This window comes from Heterodontus francisci, chromosome 7, assembly GCF_036365525.1.
Source record: "Heterodontus francisci isolate sHetFra1 chromosome 7, sHetFra1.hap1, whole genome shotgun sequence".
Lineage (NCBI taxonomy): Eukaryota > Metazoa > Chordata > Chondrichthyes > Heterodontiformes > Heterodontidae > Heterodontus > Heterodontus francisci.
The window spans coordinates 10,379,034-10,395,908 of record NC_090377.1 but is presented as its reverse complement, the minus strand read 5'-3'; the positions used below and the strand labels follow the sequence as shown (position 1 = coordinate 10,395,908).

At 46.0% G+C, this 16,875-nt stretch overlaps 1 protein-coding gene across 1 annotated transcript in view; it reads right to left on the bottom strand.

The window, feature by feature from the left end:
- znf142 (zinc finger protein 142) overlaps positions 1 to 12,004 on the bottom strand; it is a 76,777-nt gene extending 64,773 nt beyond the window's left edge. The window contains exons 1-2 of the mRNA XM_068034775.1: positions 11,721 to 12,004; positions 9,176 to 9,599 (exon numbers count right to left, since the gene is read on the bottom strand). Of these exons, the coding sequence (XP_067890876.1) occupies positions 9,176 to 9,524 (349 nt within the window). The 5' untranslated portion in view covers positions 9,525 to 9,599; positions 11,721 to 12,004. The remainder of the gene's footprint in view (positions 1 to 9,175; positions 9,600 to 11,720) is intronic.
- Between the last annotated feature and the right edge of the window lie 4,871 nt (positions 12,005 to 16,875).

Genomic DNA, 16,875 nt, shown 5'->3' with positions numbered 1-16,875 from the left:
ACTGTATAGTTTTGGTCTCCTGACCTCCCTGGGTCAGCACACTGATCAGGCTGATGACACAAAGATAGGTAGGAAAGTATGTTGTGACGAGGACATAAGGAGCTTGCAGACTGATATAGATAGGTTGAGGGAGTGGGCAAAAATCTGGCAGATGGAGTATAACGTGGGAAAATGTGAAATTGTTCACTTTGGCAGGAAGAATAAAAACAGAGTATTACTTAAACGGAGAACTCCAAGGTGCAGAGGGATCTTGGTGTTCTCGTGCATAAGTCACAAAAAGTTAGTATGCAGGTTCAACAAGTCATAAAGAAGGCTAATGGAATGCTATCCTTTATTACGAGAGGAATTGAAAATAAAAGTAAGCATGTTATGCTGCAGTTATACAGAGCATTGGTGAGACCACATCCCGAATACTGAGCGCAGTTTTGGTCTCCTTATTTAAGGAAGGATGTGAATGCGTTGGAGGTGGTTCAGAGGAGGTTTACTAGATTGATACCTGGAATGAGTGGGTTGTCTTATGAGGAAAGGTTGGGCAGACTGGGCTTGTTTTCACTGGAGTTTAGAAGAATGAGGGGAGACTTGATTGAAGTATATAAAATCCTGAACAGTCTTGACATGTGGAAAGGATGTTTCCTCTTGTAGGGGAGTCCAGAACTACGGGTCACTGTTTTAAAATTAGGGTCACCCTTTTCGGACACAGATAAGGAGAAATGTTTTCTCTCAGAGGATTGTGCAACTCTGGAACTCTCTGCCTCAGAAGGTAGTGGAGGCGGGGATATTGAATAATTTTAAAGCGGGGGTAGATAGATTGTTGTTAGGCAAGGGAATTAAAGATTATCCGGGGTAGATGGGAATGTGGTTCAAGACAAACAGATCAGCCATAATCTTATTGAAAGGTGGAGCAGGCTAGAGGGGCCAAATGGCCTACTTCTGCTCATATGTATGTTCATATGGTAGGCTCCCATTCTGGTGGCAAGGACACCAACTTAACTCAGAGCTCCTCTGATTTCTAAATGAATTGGAAGCCTCCCGCCTGGAACTGCACCACACCTCAGGAACGGGTGCAGTGAAGATGCACCCAAATGATACCAGGACTTCCTAAATTATAAGGACAGTTTGCAGAGACTAGGTTTGTATTCCCTTGAGTATAGAAGATTAACAATTTATCTACCGCCGCTTTAAAATCATACATTCATAGAATGGTTACAGCACAAAAGGAGGCCATTCGGCTAGTTGAGTCAGTGTCAGCTCTCTGCAAGAGCAATTTAGCTATTCCCACTCCCCTGCCCCTTCCCAGTTATGCTGCAAATATTTTATTTTCAGACGCTTATCCAATTCCCTTTTGAAAGCCAAGGTTGAACCTGCCTCCACCACACTCTCAGACAGTGCATTGCAGATGCTAAACACTCACTGAACCTGCCTCCACCGCACTCTCAGACAGTGCATTCCAGATGCTAAACACTCACTGAACCTGCCTCCACCACACTCTCAGACAGTGCATTCCAGATCCGAAACACTCACTGAACCTGCCTCCACCGCACTCTCAGACAGTGCATTGCAGATCCTAAACACACACTGAACCTGCCTCCACCACACTCTCAGACAGTGCATTCCAGATGCTAAACACTCACTGAACCTGCCTCCACCACACTCTCAGACAGTGCATTCCACATCCTAAACACTCACTGAACCTGCCTCCACCACACTCTCAGACAGTGCATTCCAGATCCGAAACACTCACTGAACCTGCCTCCACCACACTCTCAGACAGTGCATTCCAGATCCTAAACACTCACTGAACCTGCCTCCACCACACTCTCAGACAGTGCATTCCAGATCCTAAACACTCATTGAACCTGCCTCCACTGCACTCTCAGACAGTGCATTCCAGATCCTCGCCACTCGCTGCATAAAAAAATGTTTTCTCATGTCACCTTTGGACCTTTTGCCAAACACTTTAAATGTGTCCTCTGGTTCGTAACCTTTCCACCAATGGGAACAGTTTCTCTCTATCTACTCTGTCTGTAGCCACCATGATATTGAAGACCTCTATCATATCTCCTCTCAAACCTTCTTTTCTCTAACAGCAACCCCATGTAACTCAAGTCCCTCATCTCTGAAACCATTTTCGCAAATTTTTTCTGCATCCTCTCTAAAGCCTTCACATCGGAAGATGTGATCGCACGAGACAGGGTGCCGAGGAGACTTACGAGGATGTTGCCTGGAATGGAGAATTTTAGCTATGGGGATAAAACAGAAAATGCTAGAAATGCTAAGCAGCTCTGGCAGCATCTGTGGAGACAGACAGAGAGTTAATGTTTCAGGTCTGTGACCTTGCATCGGAACTGGGCAAAGTTCGAGATGTAACAAGCTTTAAGCAAGTGAAAGGGGGGAGGGTGGGAAAAAGAACAAAAGGGGAAGTCTGTGATAGGGTGGAAGGTAGGAGAGATTACATGACTGAAGGGTTGTTGGTGCAAGACCAAAGGGACTGATAATGGAACAAGTAAAGAAATGACGTGTCTCGAGGAGCTGCAAATGGCAAAATCATGAACAGCTGCTGTCTGAAAGCAAAAAAAAACAAAAGGAAACAAAATGAGGGCAAGGGATACAATCTGAAATTGTTGAACTCAATGTCGAGTTCAGAAGGCTGTAATGTACTTACTGGCTGGTTATGGTTTTTCCCTTTTCCCTCGTTTCTCTCTTTTTTTTTGCTTTTGTATGTCAGCTGTTTGTGTTTCTGCCATTCACACCTCGAGCGGCTGCCTTACTTCCCTTTTGGATAGACTGGGGTTGTTTTCTTTGGGACAGAGGAGGTTGGTGGGATATTTAATTGAGGTATAGAAAATTATGATGGGCCTAGATAGAATGGATGGGAAGGATTGATTTCCCTTAGCATAAAAGTCAATAACCAGAGGACATTGATGTAAAGTAATTGGCAGAAGGATTAGAGGGGAGTTGAGAAATATTGGACGGTGGTAGAAGTCTGGAACTCACTGCTGAAAGGGTGATAGAGGAAGAAAAACTTAAAAGATACTTGGATATGCACTTGAAATACCAGAACCTATAGCGTTACAGAATAAGAGCTGGAAAGTGGGATTAGGCTGGTTAGCTTTTCCTCGCCTGTCACAGACACGATGGGCTGAATGGCCTCCTTCTCTGCTGTAAATGTTCTATCCTTCTAACACAAAATATCAAATTTCTATCTTTCCTAAAGTGCAGTGCCTTTATGCCTTTTAGCCACTTTTAAGATGTTTATAATTAGAGGAGTTGATAGAGAAAACTATCTATTTCTGGTAGGGGGTGGCCAGAAAAAGGGAGCACAACCTTAAAATTAGAGATAGGTTCTTCAGGTGATGTCAAGAAGCACTTCTTCACGCAACGGCCGGGAAACCTGGAACTCTCTCCCCCAAAAACCTGTTCAGCCTGGGGGAGTGGGGGGAGGGGAAGGGGGAATGGATCAATTGAAAATTTCAAAACTGAGATTAATAATTTTTGTTGGTAAGCGGATTAAGGGATATGGAACAAAGGCCGGTAGATTGAATTAAGATACAAATCAGCCATGCTCTAATTGATAGGCGGAACAGGCTCGAGGGGCTGAATGACCTCATCAGATCAATCGCTCCAGCTGTATAATAGGTTCCACAGACCTCACACATGTAGCTGTTAATTGCATATTAATTGTGTTTAATTATATGCAGGTGGACGGCAAAAATTGAAGTTTCACTTGAGCACATATAAAGAGACACTTATTGAAACTGGTGCAGTTGAGTCAGAGGTGTCAGCTTGTAATGTTTCGCTCTTAATAAACGTTAGACTGGTAAAGATTGGCTCCAGTACCATCTTCACCAACTGGCTTTCTGGAATAGAACAGTGGCTAGAGGTGCAACCCTAAACATTGAGTGTCAACACAGTTTCATCATGGAGGGGGTTGGTGGGGAGCCTCTTCCCACCTCCACACATGCATTTTGCAGGAGTCGAGCTGCGGAGAGCAGAAACCCTGGCTGATCCTTTCCGTAGCTTGGCTGGTGGTGAGAAGGGCTCTCCCTGTCAAATCCTTCCTGCGCGCTCGGAGTCTCACCACCTCTGCACGTTGCCCACGGGGTGGCTGCGGTGGAGAGACAGTTGCCCGCCTCCTACTGGAATGTGCCTTCGCAAAGCAGGTGTAGAAAGAGGTACAGTGGTTTTTGTCAAGGTTCATCCCGAGGAGCTCCATAAACTAGGACTCTGTGCTCTACAGGCTGTTCAGGGAGGCACACTGAGACAAACATCAACTGCTGCTGGAGGACCATCAACTCAGTGAAAGACGCACCTTGGTCTGCCCGCAACCCGCTGGTCTTCCAGTGCAAAGAGCTGTCAATGACAGAATGTTGCAGACTGGCACATTCCAAGATTCAGGATAACATACTGAGGGACGCACCAAAACTTGGGGCAGCTGCTGCAAAGGCTCAATGGGGAAAGGCCACTGTGCAAGGGTCACCCGCCACAGTATACCAAGGGGCTGGAACCCCTGTAAAACTGCTCAGGCTGTATGCACCAGAGAATGTCAAACATGAAATGTAAATGTACATTGTAAATATAACTTGTAAAGGCAAGTGTAGTGAGGCATCTCATGTCCTGTATTGAAAGAAACTGATCTGTATTGCACTTGATGTAATATGTTACGGAATGTACGTTTACAAATTTAATGAATAAAGTATATTTTGGGGGAACAAAGGCCCTGGCTGACCTATTCCTAGCCCAGGGATGTGCAGGTAAACTGTACTCTTGCTTTTGTTACCTCCAGGCTTAACTATTCCAATGCTTTCCTGGCCACCTCTCATCTTCCACCCTCTGTAAGCATCAGCTCATCCAAAACTCTGCTGTCCTGTATCTTAACTCACACCACATCCCATTCACCCATCACCCTTTTACTCTCTGACCTATACAGGCTCCTGATCTGGCAATGCGCCAATTTTAAAACTTTCACCCATGTATTCCAATCCCGCCATGGCCTTGCCCAATGTTCCCTCTAAGATGCACAGGTGTGCAGCCACGTAGCATTCGGGAATGTGACATGCAGGAAACAAACAGGCCACCGACAAGCAATGTCCCCTTTAAGATGTGCGTATGAGCATCTGAGTGCCAATCTTAAAGAGTCTGCATCGTGCAACAAGCTGGCTGTGCAGAATAAACAGAAATTGGAGGAAACACTGGCCTCGCCCTTCTCTATTTCTGTACTTTCCTCCAGCCCTACTGGATCACTGCATTCCTCCAGTGATCCTCTGATTTAAAATGGGGTCATCAACATAAAGGTAAATGTACCTGTAGCTCAGACATTCCTGGCTACTAGCCTCTGCTTACACGAGATAGTAGCTACTTCAGACTTGCTCTTCATGGACACATGACAGTAATAGAGTAATGGCACCTCAACAGTGGTCCTAATCTACTCTGTTGCCGAATACTGCTACGATCATATGAATTAGGAGCAGAAGTAGGCCATTCAGCCCATTGTGCCTGCTCCGCCATTTCATAAGATCATGGCTGATTTGTTTCTGTCTTGAATTCCACACTCCCATCTACCCCCGATAACCTTTGATTCCCTTGCATAACAAGAATCTATCTACCTCCACCTTAAAAATATTCAATGACCCCGACTCCACCACCTTCTGAGGCAGAGAATTCCAAAGTCGCACAACCCGCAGAAAAAAAATTCTCCTCACCTCTGCCCTAAAAGGGCGACCCCTAATTTTAAAACAGTGACCCCTAGTTCTGGACTCACCCACAAGAGGAAACATCTTTTCTACATTTACCTTCTCAAGACCGTTCAGGATCTTATATACTTCAATCAAGTCTCCCCTCACTCTTCTGAATTCCAGTGAAAACAAGCCCAGTCTGTCCAACCTTTCCTCATAAGACAACCCGCTCACTCCAGGTATCAATCTAGTAAACCTCCTCTGAACCGCCTCCAATGCATTTACATCCTTCCTTAAATAAGGAGGGCGGCACAGTGGCGCAGTGGTTAGCACCGCAGCCTCACAGCTCCAGCGACCCGGGTTCAATTCTGGGTACTGCCTGGGTGGAGTTTGCAATTTCTCCCTGTTTCTGCGTGGGTTTCCTCCCACAGCCAAAAGACTTGCAGGTTGATAGGTAAATTGGCCATTATAAAATTGCCACTAATATAGGTAGGTGGTAGGGGAATATAGGGACAGGTGAGGATGTGGTAGGAATTTGGGATTAGTGTAGAATTAGTATAAATGGGTGGTTAATGGTCGGCACAGACTCGGTGAGCCGAAGGGCCTGTTTCAGTGCTATATCTCTAAATCTAAAAAAAAAACTGCACACAGTATTTGAGATGTGGGCTCACCAATGCCCTGTATAACTGATGCATAATATCTTTATTTTTATTTTCAATTCCTCTCGAAATAAAGGATAGCATTCCATTAGCCTTCTTTACTACTTGCTGTACTTGCATGCTAACCTTTTGAGACTCATGCACTAGAACACCTAGATCCCTCTGCACCTCGGAATTCTGCAGTAGTTCTCCGTTTAAGAAATACTCTGCTTTTTTATTCTTCCTGCCAAAGTGAACAACTTCACATTTTCCCACATTATACTCCATCTGCCAGATTTTTGCCCACTCCCTCAACTTAACTATATTGGTCTGCAACATCCTTATGTCCTCATCACAACATAATTTCCTATGTATTTTTGTGTCATTTGCAAATTTAGCTACCATGCCATCGCTCCCCTCATCTAAGTCACTGATATAAATTGTATAAAGTTGAGGCCCCAGCCCAGACCCCAGCGGGACTCCACTCATCACATCCTGCCAATCAGAAAAGGACCCATTTATGCATACTGTCTGTTTTCTTCCAGCCAGCCAATCTTCTATCCATGCTAATATGTTACCCCCTAGCCCATGAACAACACTTTGTGCAATAACCTTTTATGTGGCACCTTGTCAAATGCCTTCTGGAAATCCAAGTACAGTATGTCAAAGGGCTCCCCTTTATCCACAGCACCTGTTACTCCTTCAAAGAACTCCAATAAATTGGTTAAACATGATTCCCCTTTATCAAAACCATCCCCTGCCTCATGGCCCTACAGCCGCCACAGAAAGATTGTGGCCGTGCAGCTAAACACCACCATGAGGACAGTGTCAGGGATCCTTAAGTCCATGCCAATTGAGCGACTCCCTGTGCTGTCCCACACTGCCGCACCTGCCATTCACAACAACACCATCATACTCCATAAGATGGAAAAAAAAGATCACAAGCATTCACAAAACTTGAAAAACCCACCAAAAAGCACTTAAAATCATGCTGGCCTTTCTGGGGAAGAGCAGCTAACGTTCACACGGCCGGTATCAATCCACTATCCAGATGGAGCAAATCATGGGACGTGTGCAGCATTTAAAAACCAACACCTCAGCACTGTCCCTACAGCAGAGGTCCCTGCCTTCAACCTCACTGGAAGACACCGGACAGTGCTCAGCCAAATCCACACAGGACATGGACAACGCTCCATAAATCGAAGATGAGGGACAGCCCGAAGTGCAATTGAGGCCGTGAATCTCAGATCATGGAACAGATGACAGCAACCTGCCCAACAAGATCTATTGTAGGAGACACCTCATTTCTCCACTCACTATCTCAGGAGGCCATCGAATAGATCGTCAATCTAGACATCCTGGAATAAGCTTTTCCCAACATACATAAGTATCATAGAATCGTTGCAGTGCAATAGGCCATTCAGCCCATCGTGTCTGCACTGGCTCTCTGAATGAGCAATTCACCTAATGCCATTCCCCCGCCTTCTCCCCGTAATCCTGCACATTCTCCTTTTCAGATAACAGTCCATGAGGGGCATTGATAGGTTAGATAGGAAGAAACTTTTTCCCTTAGTGGAGAGGTCAATAACCAGGGGGCATAGATTTAAGGTAAGGGGCAGGAGGTTTAGAGGGGATTTGAGGAAAAAAAAATTCATTCAGAGGGTGGTTGGAATCTGGAACACACTGCCTGAAGAGGTGGGTGAGGCAGGAACCCTCATGACATTTAAGAAGTATTTAGATAAGCACTTCAAATGCCATAGCAAACAAGGCTACGGGCCAAGTACTGGAAAATGGGAGTAGAAATAGCTAGGTGCTTGATGGCCGGCACAGACACGATGGGCCGAAGGGCCTGTTTCTGTGCTGTATAACTCTATGACTCTAATTCCCCTTTGAATGCTTCAATTGAACCTGCCTCGACCAGATTCTCAGGCAATGCATTCCAGACCTTAAGCACTCGATGCATGAAGAAGTGGACGCAATACTCCAGCTGAGGCCGAACTAGGGTCTTATACATAAGTTCACCATAACCTCCTTGCTCTTGTACTCTTATGCCCCTATTAATAAAGCCTAGGATACTGTATGCTTTATTAACCACGCTCTCAACCTGTCCTGCCACCATCAATGACTTATGCAATCATACCCCCAGGTTCCTCTGTTCTTGCACCTCCTTTAGAATTGTACCCTTTATTTTATATTGTCTCTCCATGTTCTTCCTACCAAAATGAATCACTTCACATTTCTTTGCATTGAATTTCATCTGCCACTTGTCTGCCCATTTCACCAGCTTGTTTATGTCCTTTTGAAGTTCTACACTATCCTCCTCACAGTTCACAGTTGTTCCAAGTTTCATATCATCCACAAATTTTGAAATGGTTCCCTGTACAACAAGGCCTAGGTCATTAATATATATCAGGAACAGCAAGGGTCCCAACACTGATACCTGGGGATCTCCACTGCAAATCTTTCTCCAGCCCGAAAAACATCCATTAACCAATACTCTGTGACTCAGCCCATTCTGTATTCATGTTGCTACTGTCCCTTTTATTCCATGAGCTATAACTTTGCTCACAAGTCTGTTGTGTGGCACTGTATCAAACCCCTTTTGAAAGTCCATGTACACCACATCAACAGCATTGCCCTCATCAACCCTCTTGGTTACTTCTTCAAAAAACTCCAGCAAGTTAGTTAAACATGATTTTCCCTGAACAAACCTGGCTTTCCTCAATTAATCCACATTTGTCCATGTGACTATTAATTTGGTCCTGAATTATAGCTTCCCCACAACCGAAGTAGCAGTAGTAATATCCTGACTGTACTCAAGGCACTGTTGCACCACAGCACAAACAAGAGACAATGTTAAGGTACCTGGTGGGTGTTTAGCTGCCTCCATCTTCTCGTCCTGCTGGACAGTTTGCACGAAGTTCTTCCCATCGCCCTCCCGGCTGCTCTCCAACAGCTCCTGTGTGGACGCCACTGTCACCTCCAGGGTCACAGCTTGGCGCGTGTCCTTGCAGCCAAACTCCTCCTGAGGATCGGCACTCCGTCCATCCTCCGCTATGAGGTGTGCCACGTCCACCCCGAAACACCCATCGCTTTGGAGACCATGCGGTCCGCTCCGCAGCTCAATGATGCCGTGGAGTGCGTAATCCTGCTCAGGAGCGAATTCCGTGTAGATGCCGCCATTGACCACCTCGCCTCCTCCCTGTTCCTCCATCTGGGCCTGGACCCCTTTCGCCCCTGTTGCCTCCAGCTGTTTTGGCCGCTAACCTTTCCTCCTTGAAACTGAGATCTGTCAACACACAGACAAAGGGTCTATCTCAAGATGTAAATAAGGAGAAACTGTTTTCACATCCACGTGCAGGAGGGTCAGTAACAACAGGCACAGATTTAAGATAATTGGCAAAAGAATCAGAGGGGAGATAGGGGGAATTTTTTGTTTTTACACAGCGAGTTGTTGTGATCTGGAATATGCTGCCTGAAAGAGCAGTGGAAGTAGGTTCAATAATAACTTCCAAAAGGGGAAACATTTTCAGGGCGATGGGTAAAGGGCAGAGGGAGTGGGACCAATTGGATAGTTATTCAAAGATTATAGGATCACAGCACAGAGGGAGGCCATTCAGTCCATCGAGCCCATGTAAGAGCATTCTAGCCCCTTCCCATAGCCCTGCAAATGTTTCCCCTTCTGTGCTTATCCAATTCCCTTTTGAAAGCCATGACTGAATTTGTCTCCATCACACTCTCAGTCAGTGTATTCCAGATCCTAACCACTCGCTGCACAAAAAAGATTTTCCTCATGCCACCTTTGGTTGTCCTCTGGTTCTCAACCCTTCTGCCAACGGGAACAGTTTCTCCCTATCTACTCTGTCCAGACCCTTCATGATTTTGAACACCTCGATCAAATCTCCTCTCAACCTTCTCTTCTCAAAGGAGAACAGCCCCAGCTTCTCCAATCTATCCATCTAACTGAACTCCCTCATCCCTGGAACCATTCTAATAAATCTTTTCTACACCCTCTCTAACATCTTCACATTCTTCCGAAAATATGTTGCCCAGAATTGGATACAATACTCCAGTTGAGTCCAAATCAGTGTTCTTGTTTCCCCCTTTTGTCTTGTCCTGCCCTCCCCCATCTCATACTGTTCTTGCCTAGTTTTTGTTCCTTCTCTTGCGCTAACCTTGCCCCCTTTCTCTCTTGCCCTACTGGATACCCATCTCGACTTGTTCTTGCCCTGTTGTGCCTCTTTCTCTCAAGCTGTCCTTGCTCCCTCTCTCTCCCAGTCCTGCCCTGTTCTTGCCCCATGTGCGCCCTCCATTTCATCCTGACCCTGCCCAGTTATTGCCCGAAGGAAGTTATAGCAGGTGGCCAAAGCAATGCCACTGGTTTTTTGCTAATGGCCAAGATGAATTTCTACTCCAGTATCTCTGCTTTAGGAAACTACTGCCACATGACATAAACATTTCTCAGCAGAGGTTTGCATATATAAAACTTAAAAACATATGATAGCAAATGCTGTAAAACTAGTTATTTCTGTGCTAATTTTTTATGGGACTGCTGACTTTGCAAATACAGGAAGTTAAATACAGCAGGATGAAAGTGAAGCGGCAAGAGTGGCAGGAAGGAGAGAGCAACAACTGGGCAAGAGAGGACGATGACAGGGGTAAGTGAGAGAAGGGGGCCCAAAGGGGCAAAGTCAGGAGGAATGGGGGCAATGTTGGGTGATGAGGCAGGACTGGGGCACAGGTAGGGTGAAGGAGAGGGAGGGAGTGAGGGATGGAGCAGGGCAAGGTGAGGGCTGAGTGAGAGGAGGTGAGAGGTGAGGGGGGGGGGAGGCGATGGGGTTGTTGGGGGAAGGGAGGGGGTGGGAAAGGGTGAGAGGGGAGGGGTTGAAATTGAGTGGCAGGGTTGAAAGTGGTGTGGGGTGAGGGTGGGGATGAGGAGGGGGGAGGGCGAGGTTTGGTGGGAGAGGGAGGAGGAGATGGGAGGGTGAGGGGAGGACTGAGGAGGAGGGGTTGGAGGATGATAGGGGATGGGGAGTGGGAGTGAGGGAGGGGGGGGAGGATGAGGAGGTGGGAGGATGAGGAGGTGGGAGGGTGAGTGGGTGTGGGGAGGACGGAGGGGGAGGGGCGAGTGAGGGAGTGGGGGAGGGGGTTGGAGGATGGGAGGGGGATGGGGTGTGGGAGAGGGACTGTGAGTGTGGGAGAGGAAGGGGTTGGAGGATGGGAGTGGGAAGGAGGTGGGAGTGGGGGTGTGGATGGGGTGAGGGTGGGATGAGGGAGGGGGGGTGAGGGCAGAGGGGCTCTTCTCCCTTGGCGGCCTACGGGGCCCGCCCGCTTCCCTCTGAGTGGGCTCTGACCCGCGGCCTCCCTCGGACCGCCGCTCTGCGGTTGCGGCCCCCGAGCCAGTACTCACCCTCCCGGGCTCCGGGTGCCGCCGCCCGCTCCCGCTGTTTTTATTTTCCGCCCGCCCGCCTGACTTTTTTTGCGCTCCCCTTCCGCGGGCGACTAAATGCCTGGAAAGAAAATGGAGGCCTTGACCACTCTCCAATTCTTTTGGTTCTCCGTATCGCCAACTGGCGGCTCCTGTCGTTAAAATTGCTCTGCAAGGGAAAAAAATCTCACTGATCATGATCTTTGTGATTTTTTTTGAAAAGAATCAAACTTCTTGATTTTAAATCAGACTCCTAAATAGCTGAAAGCCCCCTGAATGGATGCTCGGCCAATAGGAAGCCTCTGTTGCTGAAACGTCACAGGGTGAAGCCAGGGCCGCCATTTTAAGTTAGGGCAAATGATGGGGCAATGGATAGGAGGTTATTGGACCATGTTGGGAGATGTGGGCATCAACCATTGCAGCCCAGGACAATGGGGGAGAAAACTCACAGACCCAAAACATAAGAAATAGGAGCTGGAGTAGGCCATTTGGTCCCTCAAGCCTGCTCCACCATTCAACAAGATCAGGGCTGATGGAGCTCAACTCCACCTTCCCACACTATGCCCATATACCTTAATTCCCTTAGTACCCAAAAATCTAACAACCTCTGTCTTGAATATGCTCAACGACTGAGCATCCACAGCTCTCCAACAATTCACTGCCCTCAGAGTGAAGAAATTTCTCCTCATCTCAGTCCTAAATGGCCGACCCCTTATTCTGAAACTGTGATCCCATGTTCTAAATTCCCTAGCCAGGAGAAACATCTACCCAGCATCTACAGCAGGAAAGATGATCCAACCATGGATAACAAGAGCAGTTAAAGATTTTATTAGATCAAAGGAAGAGGCTTAAGTTGCCAAAGAAAAAGTAGTAAGCCTGAGGATTGGAAGCATTTTAGAATTCAGCAAAGGAGGACCAACTGATAAAGAAAGAGAAAATAGAATATAAAACTAAACTGGAGAGAAACATAAATATGGACTGTAAAAGCTTCGATAGGTATGTAAAAAGGAAGAGATTAGCAAAGCCAAGTGTGGGCCCATTACAGAGAGTCAGGGGAATTTATAATGGGGAATAAGGAAATGGCAGAGAAACTAAACAAATACTTTGTGTCTGTCTTCACAGATCAAGATACAAAAAAACCTCCCAGGAATACTGGAGAACCAAGGGACTAGTGAGAATGAAGAACAGCAAGCAATTAAGAAGGAAAATAGTATGTTGGCCTTCATTACAAGAGAATTTGAGCATAGGAGTAAAGATGTCTTACTGAAGTTGTATAGAGCCTTGGTGATACCGCACCCGGAGCATTGTGTGCAGTTTTGGTCTCCTTACTGTCACACCAACGTGCTTTGTTGAATGATAATTTTCTTTAATCTACTGACTGGAGATCTGAATTTATATATTTTTTAAAGAAATTTTAAAAAGGAACAGATAAAAGATGACTTTACTGGCAGCTTAAGATGGCCACCTAATGTGCAATAGTGTATCCTGCATTGCAAGGCCTGTGAGGTGGAGACAAAATGTCTGCTCATCCCAGCAAGAACCAAGACCCAGGATATTTAAGGGAACTACCTGTTTTTAGCAAGAAGAAATACACTGCTAACTACCATGCTTGAATCACTGGGTGACTGTCATATGACAATAGAGGATTTGGATCGGCGTAGGCTTGGAGGGCCGAAGGGCCTGTTCCTGTGCTGTAATTTTCTTTGTTCTTTGACAAGTCCCCCCCTCCGTGGTTTTAAGCTGGTGTTTCTCTGCAGCAGCAAGGAGAAGCATCTGGACTCTGACACGTGCAGACCCAAGTGGGGGATCTCTCTCTCTCTCCCTCCCCATTCCAGCTTGCAAGCTTCGAACACCGCCTGTTGACTGACCACCTTTGCATACTCCGGCTACAATTAGAAACCCCCGTCATGCAGGCCCCCACCTGCCAAGAATGAGGCACATATATTTAGCCACCTGGACATTAAAATTTAAAATTGTTGCTGGGAAGTAAAGAAGGCCTATCACAAGGAATTGCCAGGCCCCTCACCAGAAAGACTTTTTTTGCATACTAGCAGATAATGTTGGAACAAAGGAATCAGTCCCTGTTCCTCGCAACCCCCCATCCCCCCCCCCCTCACCCAATACACAGAAGACGTGGTCAGACCAGTTTAGTCACACGACTAACAGAATTTGAACTTCCCACAGAGGGTTTGAAACTCAGAAAGCTGTTTGCTCCTGGACTGGAAAAGACCTCTCTCCTGTCTGCTTTCTCTCACGGAACTGAAGACCCATTGAAAACACGTGAATGCCAAGAGAGAAAAGTCTCCTACAGTGAACAAGGTTTAAGAAGAATACTGGGCCCCAATGAAAAGCAAGACTACCTACAAGAGAACTACAGTGAGCTCGAAGCACGGTAACGAGAAACTCTTCTGATATTGCCTCAAACCTCTCAATTATTTCTTCTGCTCTTTTCCGTCTCTGAATGTGCTTATTGCATATGCATGTTAGCCTGGGGTGCGGCGTGTATCCGTAGATATTAACCGAATTAGAGTTTAAGTTTTAATAAATTTTACTTCTCTTCTTTAAACCTAAGAAAGTCTGTTTGTACTCATTTCTTTGCCTTATAATTGGAAAGTGGTGAACAAGGATTCACCAAGGGGGAGCTCAAAACACAGTGGGTTTAAAAATTAAACCCTGTTACAGTAAGACCAGGTGAAGTCTGAAAGAGACCCTGAGGCACCTTTCTCACCTGGTTGTAACACCCCATTGAAGGAAAGACTTATCGAATCAGTCATCTATGTCTTCAAACTAAAAGCCTCAGGATGACCGAATTCAGCTAGAAGCCAGCCGAATCACCAAATTCCACAGACTGTATACCCCTTTTTCTATGGACTCTAACTCGACCAATCTACCCTTCCTCACTCTGTATGCTATTCATGTGTGTGAACCTCTAGTGTGTATGCGTGTGTGTAAAAGTTGGCACGTACTTTATTATTTTAATTCATTTTGTTTAAGTACAATAAAGTTAACCTCTTTGTTAAACTCAAGAAAATCTGTTTTATTGGTTCTTATTATGATCATAGCAGATAAGTTATCAAACAGCTACTGAATTAGCCAGTACATCCACTTTAAACAAAAATTAAACCTGTTGTGGTCAAACAGGGAGAGGAAAAAGAGGGAAGCCCTTCAACCCCTTCTCACCTGACCGTAACAGAAATTTGGGGGCTCACGTCTGGGATCAATCCCAAAGACAAAACGTCAAATTGGAAGCGGGAAACCAAATTGATCCTTAGCAATAATTTTAAAACTTCAGACAGGTTTTCTTGTGGTTTTCAGCGCTAGAGTACTAAAATATCCACATTTGAGGCCAGTACCTTCCTAGAACAGAAGAAAGTAACTTGGGCCAGTTTAAAAGCTGTATCCATTGAAGAGTTAAGGCGTATAACTAAGCACGTAGAGATAAATATCCATCGAAAAGCTTGGGAAACTTGTGGCCAACCATCTTAAAATTGACACTGAAAGCCAGAGACAGGCTTAGAGTCGGAAACAGACAGAGTAACATTAGCTAAGATAGAACTAGAACAGAGGAGACTAGAATTAGAATTCCAGAAGGAGAAAGAGTGGAGAGAATCCCAGGAAAGTGAAAATAAAAGGAGAAAGAAAGAGCTTTCCAGAGAGACAAAGAAGAGAGTCTCAGGAAAGGGAAAAAGAAAGCGCTTTTCAAAGGGAGTTAAGGCAGCTCGAATTAAGTAGAGGAAGTATCAATGCACCCAGGGAAAGCACCGGTAGTGAGGGGAATGACCCCAGCTCAAGGCTCCTAGCTCAGGACCGAGTGCTGAACTCTTAAAGTTCTCCCAGTTGATAGCAAAGTTGAACAAGGGGGATGTGGAAGCATTTTTCATCTGTTTTAAAAGCTTGGAAAATAGTTGAAGTGGCCAGTAGACAGCTGGATACTGTTACTGCAGAGTAAACTAACAGGAAAAGCCCATGAGGTTCATTTACTGTTATCTGATGAGAGTTTATCAGATCGGCGCAACATCGAGGGCCGAAGGGCCTGTACTGCGCTGTAATATTCTAATTCTAATTATGCGATGACTAAAAATGCTATCGTGAGTGCATACGAGCTAGTACTGGAGGCATATCGTCAAAAGTTCCGAACTTTCCAAAGGCCGACAGAACAAACTTACATCGAGTTCGAAAGGGTTAAGCAACTTGTTTTTGACTGATGGATATGGACACTTAAGATAGTCTCATTCTGAAAACCTCAGAGAGGTGATCCTCCTCGAGGAATTCAAAAATTCCCCTTTCCATAGGAAACCATGTAGAGGAACAAAAGCTTCCATGAGCCAGTCAGGCAGAAATCCTGGCTGATTATTATACACTTATTCATAAGCCCTTGCCCCAAGGGAAACCCTTCCCTAGTCACCTCCAAAAACCTGAAAAGCATAGAAGGTGGGAGGGTGATATGAGGATGAACAGCCATGGGCGAGATGGGGGCCCTCCTCAAGCCAAAAAGGAAGGTGTTGAGAACAGGAGTGATGCCTGAAAGCCTGAATGTTTCCATTGTAATAAGGCAGGTCACCTTCGAGCTGACTGCTGGAAATTACTGGGAAAACTCATAGGATTAGTCAGAGTACACCAGACCAGTGCAGGAAAAGGGTCCCTGATGGAAAGCACAGCAGACCAGGCTGTGGCTTTAACTGTGGCAGTAAAACCCTGTAAACATACCGCTGAGAGCGCGGGAAAACTTAAAATCCTTTGTGTCCAGAGGAGAAGTGATCCCATACTCCTCGAGTGAGGCGAGTAAGCCCATATTCATACTTTGGGATACAGGGATCGCCCAATTCCTTCTGCTGGGAAAAGGCATGATCATTTCCCCAGAGAGTGCAATGAATGCTAAAGTATGAGTAAACGGTATCAGGGAAAGGTATATGCCCGTATCTTTATATCGGATGCACCTGGAGTGCTACCTTATTTCAGGACCAGTAACCGTAGGGGGTTGTCACTAGTTTACCTGTGAATGGGATCGACCTGCTCCTGGGTAATGACGTGGCGGGGGCAAAGGTGGTAGCTTCTCCAGTGGTCTTAGAGAGACCGAACAAGGTCAGGGAGACAGAGCTGTTACAGGAAAAGGTCCCTGGCATTTTCCCACTGTGTG